Below are 16112 nucleotides of genomic sequence, written 5' to 3'. Positions count from 1 at the left end.
TTAAATTGTATTATTAAAACAATACTTTAATAAAAACAATGAATACTTTGTTTACAGCAACATTTTATTTACGCTGCTACTGACAATGCGAATAAAGAAATAAAAATTAAAATTCGCACTACCTTCGCTACGAATAGCTTGTTTGTAAAATACGTGACACTTCACGTAAATTCTTCAATTTGCCGTTTTAGAGTTTGAAAGTGTGTTTGAAATAATAAATAACCACAGAAAGCATCACACAACATGTTTTGAACAAAACTTTGGTTACAATATCCAATTTATTGAAAAATGAGAATTAATTTATGAAAAATAGTATCTACGCAATGAAATTTTTAGAATTACACGTGAATAAACAAATTTTATCCACTCAAAAACACTTAGTGATTATTGAAAATCTGAATTTACATTTCGGCGTGTAAAGATAAAAAAAAGCTCATCGGGTCGTAAAAACTACCCAATGCCCGCTGTGCAGCAAAAAAATAATAAAAGCGCTTGATAACTATTAAATCAAATCTATCTGCGACAATCTGGCATTTTTTTTTATAATAAATTGTGTTTTGTCTAAAGCTGCGTACAAAACGAAATTTTTTACTGTACATATTTCATTGTTTTTCTTTAAATCTTGCAAGGAAATGTTTCAAAGGTTTTTTGGAATGCCAATTAAATAAGATATCTATAGAACTCATTGCTGGAATAATGATAATTTGTTGAAATGATGTCATGCCCTAAGAACATGTAGTTTTTAAGTTTAAACCAATAAAACACCTTTATTTTTGCCGTATGCATGACGTTTGTTTCCATATTTACCTTAATATAGGCTACCCAAAATACGCTTTTCTATACCTACTTGTAGCAGAGAAATTTAATTTTACAGCTCAGAAACTGACCTATTAACATGTCTTTACGCTAATAGTAAATAAAAAGCATTTTAGAAAACTTCTTGATGATAAAGAATGCTTTATGCGTTTATGAGTAACAAAGATTTGAAATGGTTAAAATATTATGTTTACAATTTTCTTGGCAACAAAATGAGTAACAATTCCACAAAATCCGTTGATCTGTTAGAAAGTTATTATGCATTTTAATTTGAAGGTTCTCCCGGACAATCGTAGCAATATGTGATAGTTTTTATCAGTTCATATGAATATACCTGAATAATTCGAACAACAACAACGAACAACAACAATTACTGTTGAATGTTTATTCATGATCTTTCATACTGACCATTGAAAGCATTAAGAAACGCGTGAGTTATCAAGAATCTACAATTTTGTGAGCATTGGAATTAATTGATACATGTTTAATAATATCAATGAACTTCTACTTGTTTAACGTATACGTATTATATTATACTTATACCAATTTAGAAACTCTATGCAAAATATATCGATTTTTTTAACATTTCGTTTCGTAACATATTGTTTTTGTACGACTATAACCTAAATGACATTTTTGACACTCCTTACGAACGTCAAAAGTAGGGCTTTTTCGAGGAGCGTTAAAAAAATTATTTTTTTTTCACGGCGTGATAAAAAACTTGAACAATATATTAGAACATGTAATTGTAAATAATTCAAGCTGCAATTAATAATTTAACCATTTTTAATAAGATTTTATTCAACATTCAAGTAGAAATATTTAAAATTCTTAATAAAAAACATAAAAACTTGTTAACGAAAAGTTATGTGGATTGTACTATTTTGAACATTATTAATGTTTATTCCTGGAAGTAAAGCTTCCGAGGAGCATGTAATATTAGGGCCACGTATCTCACACTGAGCTGAAGGTTCTGGATCAGGAATATTAACTTCATTTTTCTCAGCATCAACAGCACTATTTCCACCTTTACTAGCAAAATTTTTTTTTGCTGTATCCACTTTCGTATGGACACTTTCTTCCACGTATCCTTCAGCAACACTTGACGACTTCCACCCTCCTAGTCGTTTTAATGTTAAGATGTCTGTCCCAGAACTTGCCAGCAACGATGCCGAAGATCTTCTAAAACTGTGCCCGGTGTACCGTTCGGGATTAGGTAACTTTAGGTAATGAGCTATTAAACTTGGTATTTTTGAAAACTGGTTAATCCCAACACATTGTACGGTACATTTTTCTTTCTGATACTGTAGGAAAAACCGTCTGTGTTTCACATGAACCGGACGTAGAGCAGCGTATTTTTCGTAAACATCGAGTAGATTTATTCCGTTAACTTCCTCACCTATGACAGTAAATGTCCGTTCAGTATGTGTTTTAGAATCCGGTATCTTGACGAGAAGAATTGACTCTTTTTTGACAATGTCATCGATAGTCATGTTGCAAAGTTCTTCCCGACGACAAGCCCCTGCTAGTTCCATTATTAACGTCACTTTGTACAGCAAGTACGTGTCATCTGGAGCATTCAACAAAAAATTTTCCACATCTTCCCTAAAAAACACTTTAGATTTCTTCGGTCGATATCCGACAGACTGTCTCTTCAAAAATGCCTTCAGTTTATAATATTTAGTCACATCAACATGATCCTTAACGTATAATACTGACTTTAGCATTGAGAATTTGGACCACAATGTTGAAGATTTGCATGTTCTCGACTTCTCACTCAAGTACGCTAGAAGAACGGATTCCGATATTTTGCTTGCGGTCTTCTGTTCGCACCACTGCTTAAATCCTTCATACTCCTTTTCGTATAAAATACGTGACTTTCTTGGTAATAAATCGAGAGATGCATCATTTGCTTCTTGTGTAATTTCAGGAGGAGTACAAGAAAAATCTGTTTCACAACATCAACAACGACGACTGGATTAAATTCAGGAAATTTTGATCAAAAATTCCTGTCCGTTTTCAGAAAGATGCCGACATGGAGGACCATTCTTCGCATTTAGAAAAAGCTTTGGATACGAGATTTTTCATTTTTATTTAAAGTAGCTTACGTTCCATTCATAGTTTATAAATTACTTTGACTTAAATTAAAATATGTAATTAGATTTCTTAAGAAGTATTATGTTAAATTATGGTCGTACAAAAAGTATTGTATACAACACGTGGCTAAATAGTGCTGTTTTTTACTTGTGGGCTTTACAGCACTCGCCTACGGCTCGTGCATATAAATGGCCCACGCGTAAAAAAAGCACTATTTTAGCCACTTGTTGTATAAAATACTATTATTGTAAATATGTTGTAAAAAAAAGCTCCGAATACTGACCTGATGGAAAAAAATTTCCCGGATTTAGAATCAATAGGCAATTTTCTTTACTTTAAAAATGACTTTTTACTTCTCCAGTACAATTTTTTCTTCATTATTTAATGACGACATAAGTGCAAAATCTGCTTTCCTTCTTGTTGAATTGAAAGAAAAATTCATTAAAAGTAGTGTCTAAAACAATGTGTTTTATTAATAAAAAAGATGAGCTTCTATTTGATCCCGCAATTTGAGTGTTTTTTGATAAAAAACTTAATGGCTTTTGGTAACATAACATAGATAAATTTAAAGCTCGGCAATGTTAGTATTTAATTTGTTGATGACTCTTGTAAGCAAACCGTCCAGAGTTTGGCCAAATAAAGTAATATAAAATCGTTTTAGTCTTTTTTGTGAGGATTAGTTTCTCTTTTAGAGTAGAGCAACTGAATGCGCTAGAAAATCGTGGAATATTTTAATACGTTTTTGTTTAAAATGTATTCAAAAGTTTAATTAATAGTGCAATAGCAGTTAAAGTTGTTTGCTTTAACGAACAAATCCAATTTGCATTTGACAAATGCCATCCAATTCCTTTAGTAATCGTGAAGCAGATAATTCCGAAGAAAGCCTCAAATAGTCAATAGCCAATATTGTATCTCATTAAATTAAGTAGCTATCTTAGAAAGCTGAGCAAAGACTTATTTTTCTTTCCGCATGAGCGCTGGATCCGTATTCAGCGAATTCAGATCTTAATAACATCATGAAGTCAATGTGGGAAACGGGCGGAAAAGTCAATGGTTATCCTAAGACTAGCCTAATATTCGTAGCGCCAGCGTGATGGTGTTAGCAAAAGGTCTTAACTACTTTGTAGCATCAGACAATGAAGGAATTTCTAGAGCAAAACAGAACGGAATGAACGTACATATTTCTCTATGTCGAGTCGCATTATCACTCCCGGCAGATTCAAGCGTCTTGATTTACTGCGTTGGTCGAGAATGCACTGCGGGAGAGAGAGGCTTCAGGCTGGACATATCTGTGTGGTCTCGGAGGACACAGAATAGGCTTTTCCAGGCCACTGTGTTGGATAAACTACGGTCCTCTGTGCTTATCCGACCCAATATTTTAGCTTTATTAGAATTTGCATTCAGTCAGATTTTTTGCTTGACTTTTTCGAATCATACCCCAGAGATAATTTGTTTGTATCTATGTTGAAATGTACAGCCCAGTCAAATTAGTTACCAAAGAGAAGGTTTTATAGAATTTATAACATAGAACATTTCGGACTAAACCAAATTGTTTCAGAAACGGTAGAGTTGGAGAGCAAATTCTACGGACATTAAAATAACTACATAGGACGAGTCGAGTAGATTAGCAGTTAAATTTAAAGTTTGGTTTTCCTTTTTTGGGTCTCGGCGCTAAAATCTTGTTTATTTGAGACAAAGGGCTGTTTTCGAAGAAAACAGATTATCGCTGTTTCACTACTTGTAAACTTTGAAATGCTCAGATTTTGGGTTTTCTTTCTCAGCTTCTATTGACAATATACAAAATTTGAAATTCAATAAGTCTTTACTACGGAAAGTCCTTAATTGTGGGTCTATTTTAAAAATTTCTTGTTTTTCTACAAGAATATGAACGGATTTCGTAAAACAGAAAGTCTATTGAAAAGTGAGAAATTATTTGAGTTAGGGAGTGCTAGATTTTTACTAACATGCGAAATTCCAATTTTGTTAATTGTGTGGTTATTTCTTCTTTTTTTGATTCTTAGGTTGATATGTAAAGCGTAAATATAAAACGTAATTGATCGGATTCAAATTAAATTTTGTTTGAATTCAGTTTTGTGTTACAGATTTTTATTAACAAAGTTTGAAGTTTTTAGGCTTTTAAATTTTTATATTTCCATTTGCTCTCGACATTTTACTTTCCAATATTGAAATAATGAAATTGAAATAGTTATTTACATTCGAGCAACTGTAAGTATGATTTTCCGCCTCGACAACATGGTTCTTCTTTGACAAAGCCACTTGCAATTTTTAAATTTTCTAATAAATAGCGCCACCAATAAAATTAATTTTTATTATAATTTTTAAGGTAGAAAAATCATATTAATTATGAAAGCAACTTGTGTAAATAATACTTTAGTGTATATTTTTTGTTGTGGCAAAGGTTGTTTTAATTTTAAATGCCACCGAGCGGCTAGTGTAATCTGCCTTCTTTTGCCGCACTGCTGCTGTTTTTTCGCATTGATAGCGCAAAAGTATTAGGATTATTAATAGACCAAAAAATCCAGAATATGAACAAATTTCATAAAACATAAACTTTATCGAAAAATGAAAAATAACATTTTACTAACTTGCACTTTTGTTAACTGTGTGGTTATTTCTTCATTCTCTTATTTTTAATTTTTTATAAAACGTAAATGTGGCTATATTTTTTCATCCAGTTCAAATTAAATTTCGTTTGAATTAAATTTTATTATGTAGCTTTTTGTTAACAAGGTTTGAAATCTCAAGGTTTTTAGATTTTTAAATTTCCATTTGCTAAGATTCCAAAATTTTTAGATTTTTTAATGTATAGCTTTGTTACTTTGCGAAATTGGAAATCAAATTTGTCCCGCAGCAACAGTAGAAGATGATGAAGCTATTTTGAATATTTAAAAAAGTCAAAATACCAAAATATGTAGAGCTTGCAAATTAGCAATTTAAAAAATTAAATACTCGAAAACTATGAACTTGAGAAAGATCCCAAAATCTGACAATCTAAAAACACTTGAATTTATGAAAATATCAAAAGTTAAGAACCTAAAAACCTGAATTTAAAAGTAGAATTATACCCTGACTGACTTCAAGAATTTGAAAATTTTGGATTTTTTTGAAAAACTAGCATGTCAGAACCTTTAAAATTAAGAAATTTTAACAATTAGAAATTTTAGTAATAATGGTACCATGGTATTAAGTACCATGTAATAAAATCTAAAGTCGAACCATATGTTCAATCCAAATCAAACTTGTACCTGGAAGCGGGTAAAGTATACGTGGAAGGGTCTACAAAGACAGTTTATACCCATATAAATTTTAGATTTACTTCAGAGTTTAAATATTATAGCACATAAATTCAACGTTACATTATTAATTTTATACTCCATAATTTACAGTCACTGCAGTAGTGTTGTTATAAATCTTGAATGCAGGCATTTATTTTAATATGTGGGTATAGGTAAATTCCAGCAGAAGTTTGAAAGCGTCTGCATCGTAATGCTCCAAAAGCGTCTAGGAAAATTTTAAGTCTCGACTCAGTGTCAAATAGACGAGACAGTTATTTACGACTACTTACTCGCTTGATCAATAGAAAATTCATAATCCGGGACTATAAGGTAAATGGAAATTAGAACGTCCTTGGTAATGTTCTGTACGGCAGTGCTAAACACATTTGGTTTGCAAATAAAACGAAAATATCTGAACGGGTTGTGTAACATAAACGTTTTACCGAATATGTCAGGTTTTTGAAGTGATTTCATGTTGCCAGATTATGAAACTTATTTAATTTGCATATAAAAAACACTATTATACTGGTAGCACAACGCTCAGAATAACAAAAGTGAATATCATTATGAAAATTTCTTTGTCTGTTTGGGTTCAGAACTAGATTATGCGTGTGTAGATCAGAACATAAAGGAGGAATATGTCCCTGTCCTGGTAATATAATGTAACGCATTCTGGGAGCCACAAACCACGCCTTTATCATAAGATTTAATGTAAGTGTTGGTCCCTGCGGACCTGCAAATTGGGGTCTGTGCTGAATCCCTTTCTTTGGTTACTCGATTTAATTTTCACGGTTTATGTTATGTTTGCCATTGCACCTTATTATCATTCAAGAGCAGATTATTCTATCGTCCTTTTGTGTTTAGATAAGCTTATGGCTTGTTGAGCTAATAATATGTTTATTGTCAAGTAAAAACCATTAGAGCTTTACCATTGTTGTTTGTACTAATTACAACGAAAACGTCAGAAAATGTTTTGCTAATGAAGCAGATTAATTGAAACAAGCATGCATCCTAAAATTTTATACAAACTTTCCATTTGACTAATTCGTTTGAAATTGTTTGCATAATTTACTTTAATATATTCAAGTTTTTAACTAAGTCAAATTACATTACCTGCCATTTCGAGGACCGACATTAGGAACATACGAGGAACTAGCTGTGATGGCCTCATCAGGAATGGTGCCAGATTCCATACCGAGTGGTTCATTACAGTATCCTGAAACAAATATATGTACATTTTGGAGCATTACATCCCCCAGGTAACGTAGGGTTGAATTTATTATGCAGTTTTAAATTACTGTTACTACTAACAAGCGTCACATGTGAGTTAGCAAGTTTAATCTACTTCGTCTACATTAGTAACAACCAATGTAATTATAAATTTTTATTAATCTAAAATAGCAAAAAACGACTTTTAATAAAATTAATGGTAAAAATTTGTCCCGGCGCATCCACCATTTTTGTTTTCAAATAAACACCAAGTTGTCTATTGTCTTATAATTGAATGTAGGATTTATGACATAGGTCAGCGACCATTTCACTGCAGTATTTATGATTTTGGTAAAGCGATTAGAAACAATAGTAACAATTATTATTATTGCGACGGACAATGTGATTCGACATATGAACAAGTTTAGAATCTTGAAGTTTTTTTACTGAATTCCATGTTACTTTCAGATTTTTATGTCTGCTAATTTTTTAAATATTCAAATTATTATTTACATGAAAAAACATTCTCATTTTTATAGTCGGTATATAAAGGCTGTTTTTGAAATACAATAGCAAGCAAAAGGCGGTAATTGGTGAAAACAAATAAAATCAATTGACAAAAAATGTAAAAAGCTTTTCGTTTCCGAGATAAAATTAATCGAATATTTGGTCAAAATTTCCAGTTCGCCTCTGGATTAAAGAATATAATTTTGATTGCTTAGCAACAATGAAAGGTTTGTTTGTTTTAGATGAATATTTTCATCAGTGGTGTTAAAAAATGTTTTTTTATTGTTAGAAGAAAATAAAAAAATATAAAAATAGTCAGTTTGATTCCTTGTTTAATCGTTTACTTTTAAAGATAAAAATTCCTTGTTTAATTGTTTACTTTTAAAGATAAAAATTTGAAAATTTGGATACGCCCTTGGTTGACAAAGGTCTAGAATCTGACGCAAAAATGTAAATTTTAGGCATTTGAAAGAGTTTGTAAAATTAATTGCAATTTTTTTTATCAAGGTTGTCATTTAATTTTGAGATGTACTGTTGGCTAGCTCAGAGTTTCGAGCAGACTTTTTCTGTCACTTCAAAGGATTAGATATTACTTTAAGGTTTTTTTCTTATTCTGATTGACTTTTAAAATAGTTTTGAAAAAGTTAAGCCTATTTATGTTCTGCATTTGAGACCAAAAGGAGACCACTGTAAATGAAAAATTCCGAAATTCCGTGCTCGCAACTGTATATCGGTAAATTCGCTGCAGGAAAATCGAAGTTTAGAAGCTTTTGTACATCGGTGATAATTACTCTGTATGAACCAAACAAATTTATCACTGGTGAGAATAATGTAGTGTAATTGGCATTTTCATTAAATTAATTATACATATTTTAGTTTACATCTAATTTGAAATTTTTAATTATAAACTCATTAAGTTTATAGGTGAATTTCAATTAAATTTCCGTGTGATAAGGAAGTTATTTGTGAAATCAGTGGTATATCAGTTACGTAACACCTACGCAGTTCCCTCGTCGCATTCTTGAGAAAGATAAGCCAAGATCTCTCATAATGAGTACGGTGTGTAAAAGCACACAATGTGATTAAACCAGGTTGCATATCAAGGCAATCTTGCTGTTTCCAAGTTCCTTCGAGTTTCGAAATTGTTGAAGCTCGTTTCACCAATTATTGTGGGTTTGCAAGCTTATTAGACATATTAATTAAGGACTTTTTGCACAGAGAGATACATACAAATATGATTATAAGCTTGCAGGTCGAAGTGAGAACCGTGCCCGCGGTCTTCTTCAACTGATGTGGTAACCCGGTCACGTGAGCTGTTCTCATCACGTAATAACACAAGGCCTGCGGCATATTAATTCAAGATTCATGCGAGCTTTCATAAACTTTACATGCAGAAATGTTCTCTGATTACTCGAGTCGGGAACAGGTAGTTCCTTTCGCCGCCTGCGTGATTTATCGTCTCATATTTTCAGGAATAATATCGAGGGCGTCTATAAAGGTTCTCTTCATTGTGGAAATTTGCTAAATTAGCTCTTTTATTACAATTGCTTTAAATGGAAGTTACGCGTTCACTTGATATCTAAGTTTCAACCTTTGTTCAAGTAAACTAAATTACTTTGCCAAAATATGTTGACAAACACAAAGAGAGCTTCATAACTTTCATTTCAAAAAATATCTTGTTAGAAATTTCGCGCGTTAGACAAAATGTTACTATTTGGTTGTTGCCAAAATTGATCTAAACTTCTCCAAGTTGTGCTAATATTTGAATAGTTTGATAAGACAGGTAAATGTTCTTGTCTGATCCAGCCAGTTGAATGACAGGGGACAAACCTTAGACTTTGTACTTAACGAAGTTAAGATAAAGGTGAGTTGCTGCTGAATATAGATAACAAAACAATTCTATATGTTAGTTGCTCCCCTATGTTTTAAATAAAAAGCGACAAGTATCGCTCGTTTTTAATGTAAAAAATTGTTATAATAACGTCAATTATTCGTCTGCTAACTGCAAAATACGCGTCTTACAATTCCAAGTTGTCATGATAAGTACGCGGCACTTTACAAGAAAGAGAATGATTGATGGTCAGATTTGCATACACGTTTTTCTTTAGGATTATACAATGTAAATCGGTATGGTCGGTTTAGTAGAATGTGATGGAGCATCTGGCCAACTGCTGTTATATAATCCTCCCTAATCATTGTTGTTTAGCCGTGATTTGATTTAATCGTGTACCACCTGTGGTTTGTACATGCGCTGCACCTTTTGGTAATGCATCCAAACTTTCACGTGGAAACGTTGATTTACTTAATTGGATGCAACAGGCACGCAAATAAGAATTTATGTGAAAAGTTTTAAGATACATTTTTAATTACCTCCAAAGTTAAATTATATGGCAATTATTTATTCACAGCGGGGGAATAAATACCAATTTGGTTACCTTTAAGGAGTTTTAGGTTGTCATGTCAATTTTCCAGGAAATCCCCATTACGATATAAATCATTATAAAACCTTTGATGTAGTTTTAATTACATCCAGTTATCAAAATGTGGTCTTTTTCTTTAAGCCCTGGATGTACAAATAACCATCAGAGCCCGTTTATTAAAAAACGAAAAAAATCAAGTTTCCAACACAAGTTTCAGTCATTTTTACACCTTGATTGAAATCCCGTCCAGTTGCATTCGCTTGAATCTAAGTTGAGTAATTTCCAAGCACAGATTGGCAAAAATGCTTTTCCTAAAATAGAAGCTCATTTAAATTAACGTAGTCGGTGTCCGAAGTCACGGTTCCGGGCATACTCCGGTATTCTGGGTCACTACGGAATTTCTTTTTCACCGCTCTCGAGTCGCTGCACTCTTCTGCTGAACTAAATCCACAGACCGAACCAGTAAATTGCATGTCACTCTTCAAGACGAATAGGCCGACGTGAAATTTGTTTCAAGTAGTTTTTGAAAACAAAATGCTAAAACTGAAAATAACAGAGTTAAGACCGTGGCTAATTTCAGGTAGTAAATACGTTGTTTCGTTCTGCATTTGTCAGTTGAATTAAAAGTTATTTGTGTTTAGGTGAGGACCTATAAAATGTATAATGCTTGGTAATGTGTCATTTGGAACAGGACAAATGCAGCATCAGCGGAGCTGTCATGAACCGTATGCCGACACTCCGTTACAATTTCCAAAGCTTTAGGTTTAAATTGTCAAAGTTGCTAAGTGGTTAGAAATCTAAACGCTAATTTACTAACTTTAAAATGATATGGGGATCTAATGACATCTGAAACGCCATCTTATAATTTATGTAGGTAATTCGTTTCATACCCCAAGATTTACTGTAGAGATTGCTGGGTTTGGCGGCCAATATGCTAATTTTTTGCCAAATTAACATACATAAGTTTAGCACATTTTTACTTTGTTTGAACCGTTCTTGCAATTATTGATCACTTGTTTTAAAATCTAGTTTTGTTTCAAGTCAAAGTAATTACATTCAATTCAAGATAAGCGAACTAGTTGTAAACAAGAGCATACAAATGCAAATTCTATAGTTTTATTTAAAGTACGTTCTCTTGCGCCGTTGATTTGGCTTCTAGAAACAATTTCAGTTACAGATATTATTTTTATGTTTGTCGTATCTACATTTGTTACAACAAAATGCAATTTACTAGCAATAAAATGGAAATTAAAAAATAAATAACATTTCTCATAAAGTGCAAAAAAATATATGGGGGTTGCGTGGAAATAAATTAAAATAAAATACAATTTATTGTTTATATTTGTGATTTGTGACTTCTATTGATTTAGTTGCTTAGTTTTCTAGTTTTCTACGCTAGAAATATAAAAAAAAATAATATCCTATTATTTGGTTCCTTGACTTCATAAATAAATTGGTGATCTAAAAATTTTCCGTGCAATTGCTCTGGGTTTATTATAAAATATAAGTTGATATTATAGCCTATTATCTACAAGTAAGTGCGTTTCAAATTAATACCAGAAAATAAAAAGTACCGTGCACTTGAAATTAACGCTCGACTCTTTCATACTTTTTAGATAACTGGTTTTCCGCTTTAAAATCTCTGGCTTAACAGTGGCCGTTCCGCTATTTATTTTGTTTGAACTACGTTATGGTATGAACGTAGGTAGTTTTTCATAATGTGCACCGTTAAAACATCCGCTTTATATATAATCACAGGGGTGGTATGTTTTATGTGACACTGTCATGTTCGTTGCGCGTTTGAATCAGATTCGTGTCCTATCGGGATACTAAAAACGATATCGTTTCCTATGGAACTCATAATCATACCAATGTGTTATATTTTCGTGCAATCCTTGTTCATTTTCTGCATGCAATCTCATTCAAACTACAGATTAATTAATGATAGTTGTGTTACGGGGTTTAAAAGTTTATTGTTTTCTTGAGCGGGGACGTAGAAATGTTTATTTGGAAACAACGGGTTTCTTTTAAAGAAAAGTGTAGAACTTTATGAGTTTACGAAAAATGCGGATAATAGAAATTTCCATTAAACTGGGGATAATCGTAAAAATGCATTTAACGTCGCTCATGTTATAAATATATTATGTATGTACATATTTGAAGAAAATGCAGTTTAAAAAAGTACTGCTTGTTTTTAGAACGCCACAGTCAGTTGAGGAAGAAAAGTATAGCACTCCAATTTAAAAAATAATCCGAATGAAGAAGATTATTTTTATGTATTTTATCTACGTCTATTAAATAATTCGTTTATAATACATTATGTTCTATGCAAAAATGAAATTCGTCGGCTTTGATGACCATAGTCCATGGTTTTTAAAAGACATAAACTAAATCATAAAAAAATGTCAATATATATTTTGACAATTATTTTATTCAATTAATTTTTGTGTAATAAAATTTCGTAATTAAACAAACTGAAAATATTTGCACGTGTTTGCGCACTCAAAAAATTAAATTAGTTTGTTATAGAATTTGACTTTTATTTTTGACTTTAGTTAATTTTGTAGGCTATAGACAAGATACATCGCCTTGATGCATGTTTTTATTTTTTATACTTATTTCAACAAATGGTCGTAGAAAAAACATAGCATTTCACTAGCATGTTATGGCCTTATTTTCTCGGTTGAATTGTTGCACTCGCCCGCAAACATCACAATGTAAACAATGGGTCTCATCACAGGTTATAATGTAATATTCCTGAATTATATATATATTTTTTTAATATAATGCGTGTAATCACAATTTACTTATCCATTTTAAATACTGCTTACTTCCAAAATTGCTCTTTTGAAAATCGGTAAATTCTCTGCAGGAAAAATTATGTATAATAAAGATATCGTCGGCTTAGATCGTTAAGTTGCTAAGTCCATTTTGACTTTTTTTTAAATCTGAGATTTGAAAATTTGGGGAATAAAAATAGAATTTTCTTAATTCTGAAATAATAACACATTAAAGGTTCCAACGCTATATTGTTCTGTTATATTTTTTATAAAATTGAGAACGCATTTTGTCCAAAAATGAACTTAGTAACTTAACAACTTAAGCCGACGATATGTGAAAATAACAATAATCTGCCATCACATATTTAACTCTTCGTTTATAAAATGTTCGTTTCTTGGGTATACAAATGAAATAGGACAAAATCGAACACTGCAATTAGAAAATAAGTTTGACAAAAAAATAGAAATGCTAAAAAATATGTGTTGTCTTACATAAAAGTAAATATAAAATTGAAGAATATAAGCTATTTACATATTATATTATATTACACCTAAGTTTGCTTTACTATAAAACGTCGTTTACCAGTAGTTGTTCCTGGCAATTCAGCGTTGTGTATTATACGAGCTTTTAACTTACAATACGCTTTAAACGTGTGTTTTAGTAAAAGCCACAGGATCATATTATGGGTATTTTTTGTTTCTCTAGTAGCCTCAGGTATTTATTTACGCTCTATTAAATGTGGGTATATTGTATAAAGGTAATAGTTAAAAACACCTTATTAATAGACATGTTTAAAAACCGTCTTTCGTGGAATCAAGATGTTGCCAGCATTTGATGACAAAGATAGAAATTGCATGAGATACTTAAAGCAGTTCTGTTGCTGGATTTGTTTGATAAATAAAATACGGATATTCTATAAACGTGATACTGTTATTACCTTTTATTATAATAAATTCTTTGAAGAACATCCATATATCGGATCATACTTCAATGAGCTTCGTTTTTGATGTGTGTATAAAACGAGGCACTTTGAAGCAGACATATACATAAGTTACTGGCGTTCTTCGTACTTTTTTGTTCGTCCCTGGAGAGTCAAAGAGTTCGGAAGTTTTTGTTGCGCTATTAAAAAGCAAAAATGTGTTTCCCCCTTTTTTATCGAGAAAAGCTTTCATATCAATTTAGTAATACATATTTGATGAAGTTGTAGTAAATATTCACGCAAAAAAATGAGAAGAATTGTAAAATAACACCAAAATTGATGGTTTGGGTGACAGTGTCCCCTGATTAAATTGCCCCGTCAACAACGGACTTACCAGAGATTAAGTTGCATGTGTCGTCTGCTATGAAGTGTTTTCCATTTGACCAAACATGCGTAACATTCCTAAACTGTGTATTGAACATTCCCGGTCACGAGAACAGTGTTGTGGCTTAAATCCTTTCTATTATATCACTGTCGGTGTACACAATCAAATATTTCCAGATGGTGTGCTTCCCAAAATCTAGTTATATGTAAGATTAAATTAAATGCTAGTGTAAGATGTGTATCATGGGAGGCTTATAACAAGAAGTAGGCAGATATTGCTACAAATGCGGCTGTTTCTATGACATCGCACGGCGTTGGGAGTTGAGAGAGCACTTCACGATTAATTTGGAACCAGAATGATGTTATGGAATTTATTTAAATTGAATGCGAATTGCGTTTTATTGAGTTTTATGAATTTTCGCCCTTTACATATTTTCAAATTGCTTTAGGGAACGAAACAAAAAACTTTCCAATATAATCTAATTAGAGTGGTTTGTTTAAAAATGTATTCGAATTTAATTCGTCTTGAAAGATAATGGCGTCCCCACAAATTTGTGTATTTATTCAATGAAAACCTTACGGAATTTGAAAAATAATGTTGCAGTTCGTTAAGTTCACTTATAAGTCGCTGCAAGTCTTAAAGCATCCTAGTGAAATTGCTTTAAATTAAATTGCCGCAGCAGAAGTAAGTGCTAACAAGTTTTAAACTTTTTCGGTAAAAAACTACTCTACAATATTTTGTGTTCGTAGGTAGTGCCGGTATTTGTAGCATAAACCAAGACAAGCTTGTATAATGCAACAATTTTAACTAGGTATGTAAAAGGATAATGCACGAGCATTTTTCTACAGAATCTCTACCTGCAAGATTTCTCCCGGCGCATCCACCAAAACCAACAAAAAGTTTGCTTGTTGATAATATAATATGTATTTTTTAAAATTTACAGTGAATAAAATAAAGTTAATTTGAATTTAGCGTGCAAAATTGAAAACTGTTATATGTACAGATGCCAATTTCCGGAGTATAAAAGAGGAAAAATTGAGTTTCCGAACATTTATTTATTCATGACTTAAATGACCGAGTGGTAAAACTCAGGGGGCGTTTCTTCTTATAGTCGTCATAAATAATGACCTCTATGTAATTCTTAACATTGAGATTCCTAAATGGTACATTTTTAACGAGTTCACGTATTAATTTTTTACACCCTCCAAAATCACTACTTCCAAATTTGATTCTTAAATGACTTTGCGTTATAGTAATATCTTATCATAAAATCTTGTCATTTGCTACCCTAAACGTGGACATGTTCATAAAATAAATTCTTTTGTGGTTTTCGACGTAAAAGCACGGATATATCTACAAACATATGTTACATTGAGACCGTTGGTGATTTATGAGTTTCGGTTTTCTGTTTACGTATCCAATATCCAAAGCATTTCTTTAAAGATTTGGCATGAATAGAAAAACGGAAAGTGTGTTCAGGTAATTGTGAGAACACTTGATGTAAAATTTGTAGCTTATACCAGTCAGCACAAAAAATGAATGGAAGCGCTCAGAAGCCTTTGATGGCTTTAAAATGGAACTGAGAAGAATTAAGTGTTTTGTAAATAATAGTAATAATTATATGCCAAGAGGAGAAAGCACTTTTCTAGCTCGACTGTTATTATTTTCCGAGGTCTCATGGA

The 16112-nt window shown here is 31.9% G+C and overlaps 1 protein-coding gene across 2 annotated transcripts in view; it reads right to left on the bottom strand.

Annotated features, from left to right (window-relative positions):
* The window catches only part of LOC148178479 (discoidin domain-containing receptor 2-like), a 59425-nt gene that overhangs the window by 33314 nt on the left and 9999 nt on the right, over positions 1–16112 (bottom strand). For both annotated transcript variants that reach the window (XM_088030556.1, XM_088030555.1), the window contains exon 3: positions 7323–7425. In XM_088030556.1, coding sequence (XP_087886682.1) covers positions 7323–7425 — 103 coding nt within the window. The remainder of the gene's footprint in view (positions 1–7322; positions 7426–16112) is intronic.

This window comes from Gnatocerus cornutus, chromosome 2 (assembly GCF_029298725.1).
Source record: "Gnatocerus cornutus isolate USDA-ARS CGAHR chromosome 2, icGnaCorn1.1, whole genome shotgun sequence".
In the NCBI taxonomy this organism is placed as follows: domain Eukaryota; kingdom Metazoa; phylum Arthropoda; class Insecta; order Coleoptera; family Tenebrionidae; genus Gnatocerus; species Gnatocerus cornutus.
This window is presented reverse-complemented; position numbering and strand designations above follow the sequence as displayed.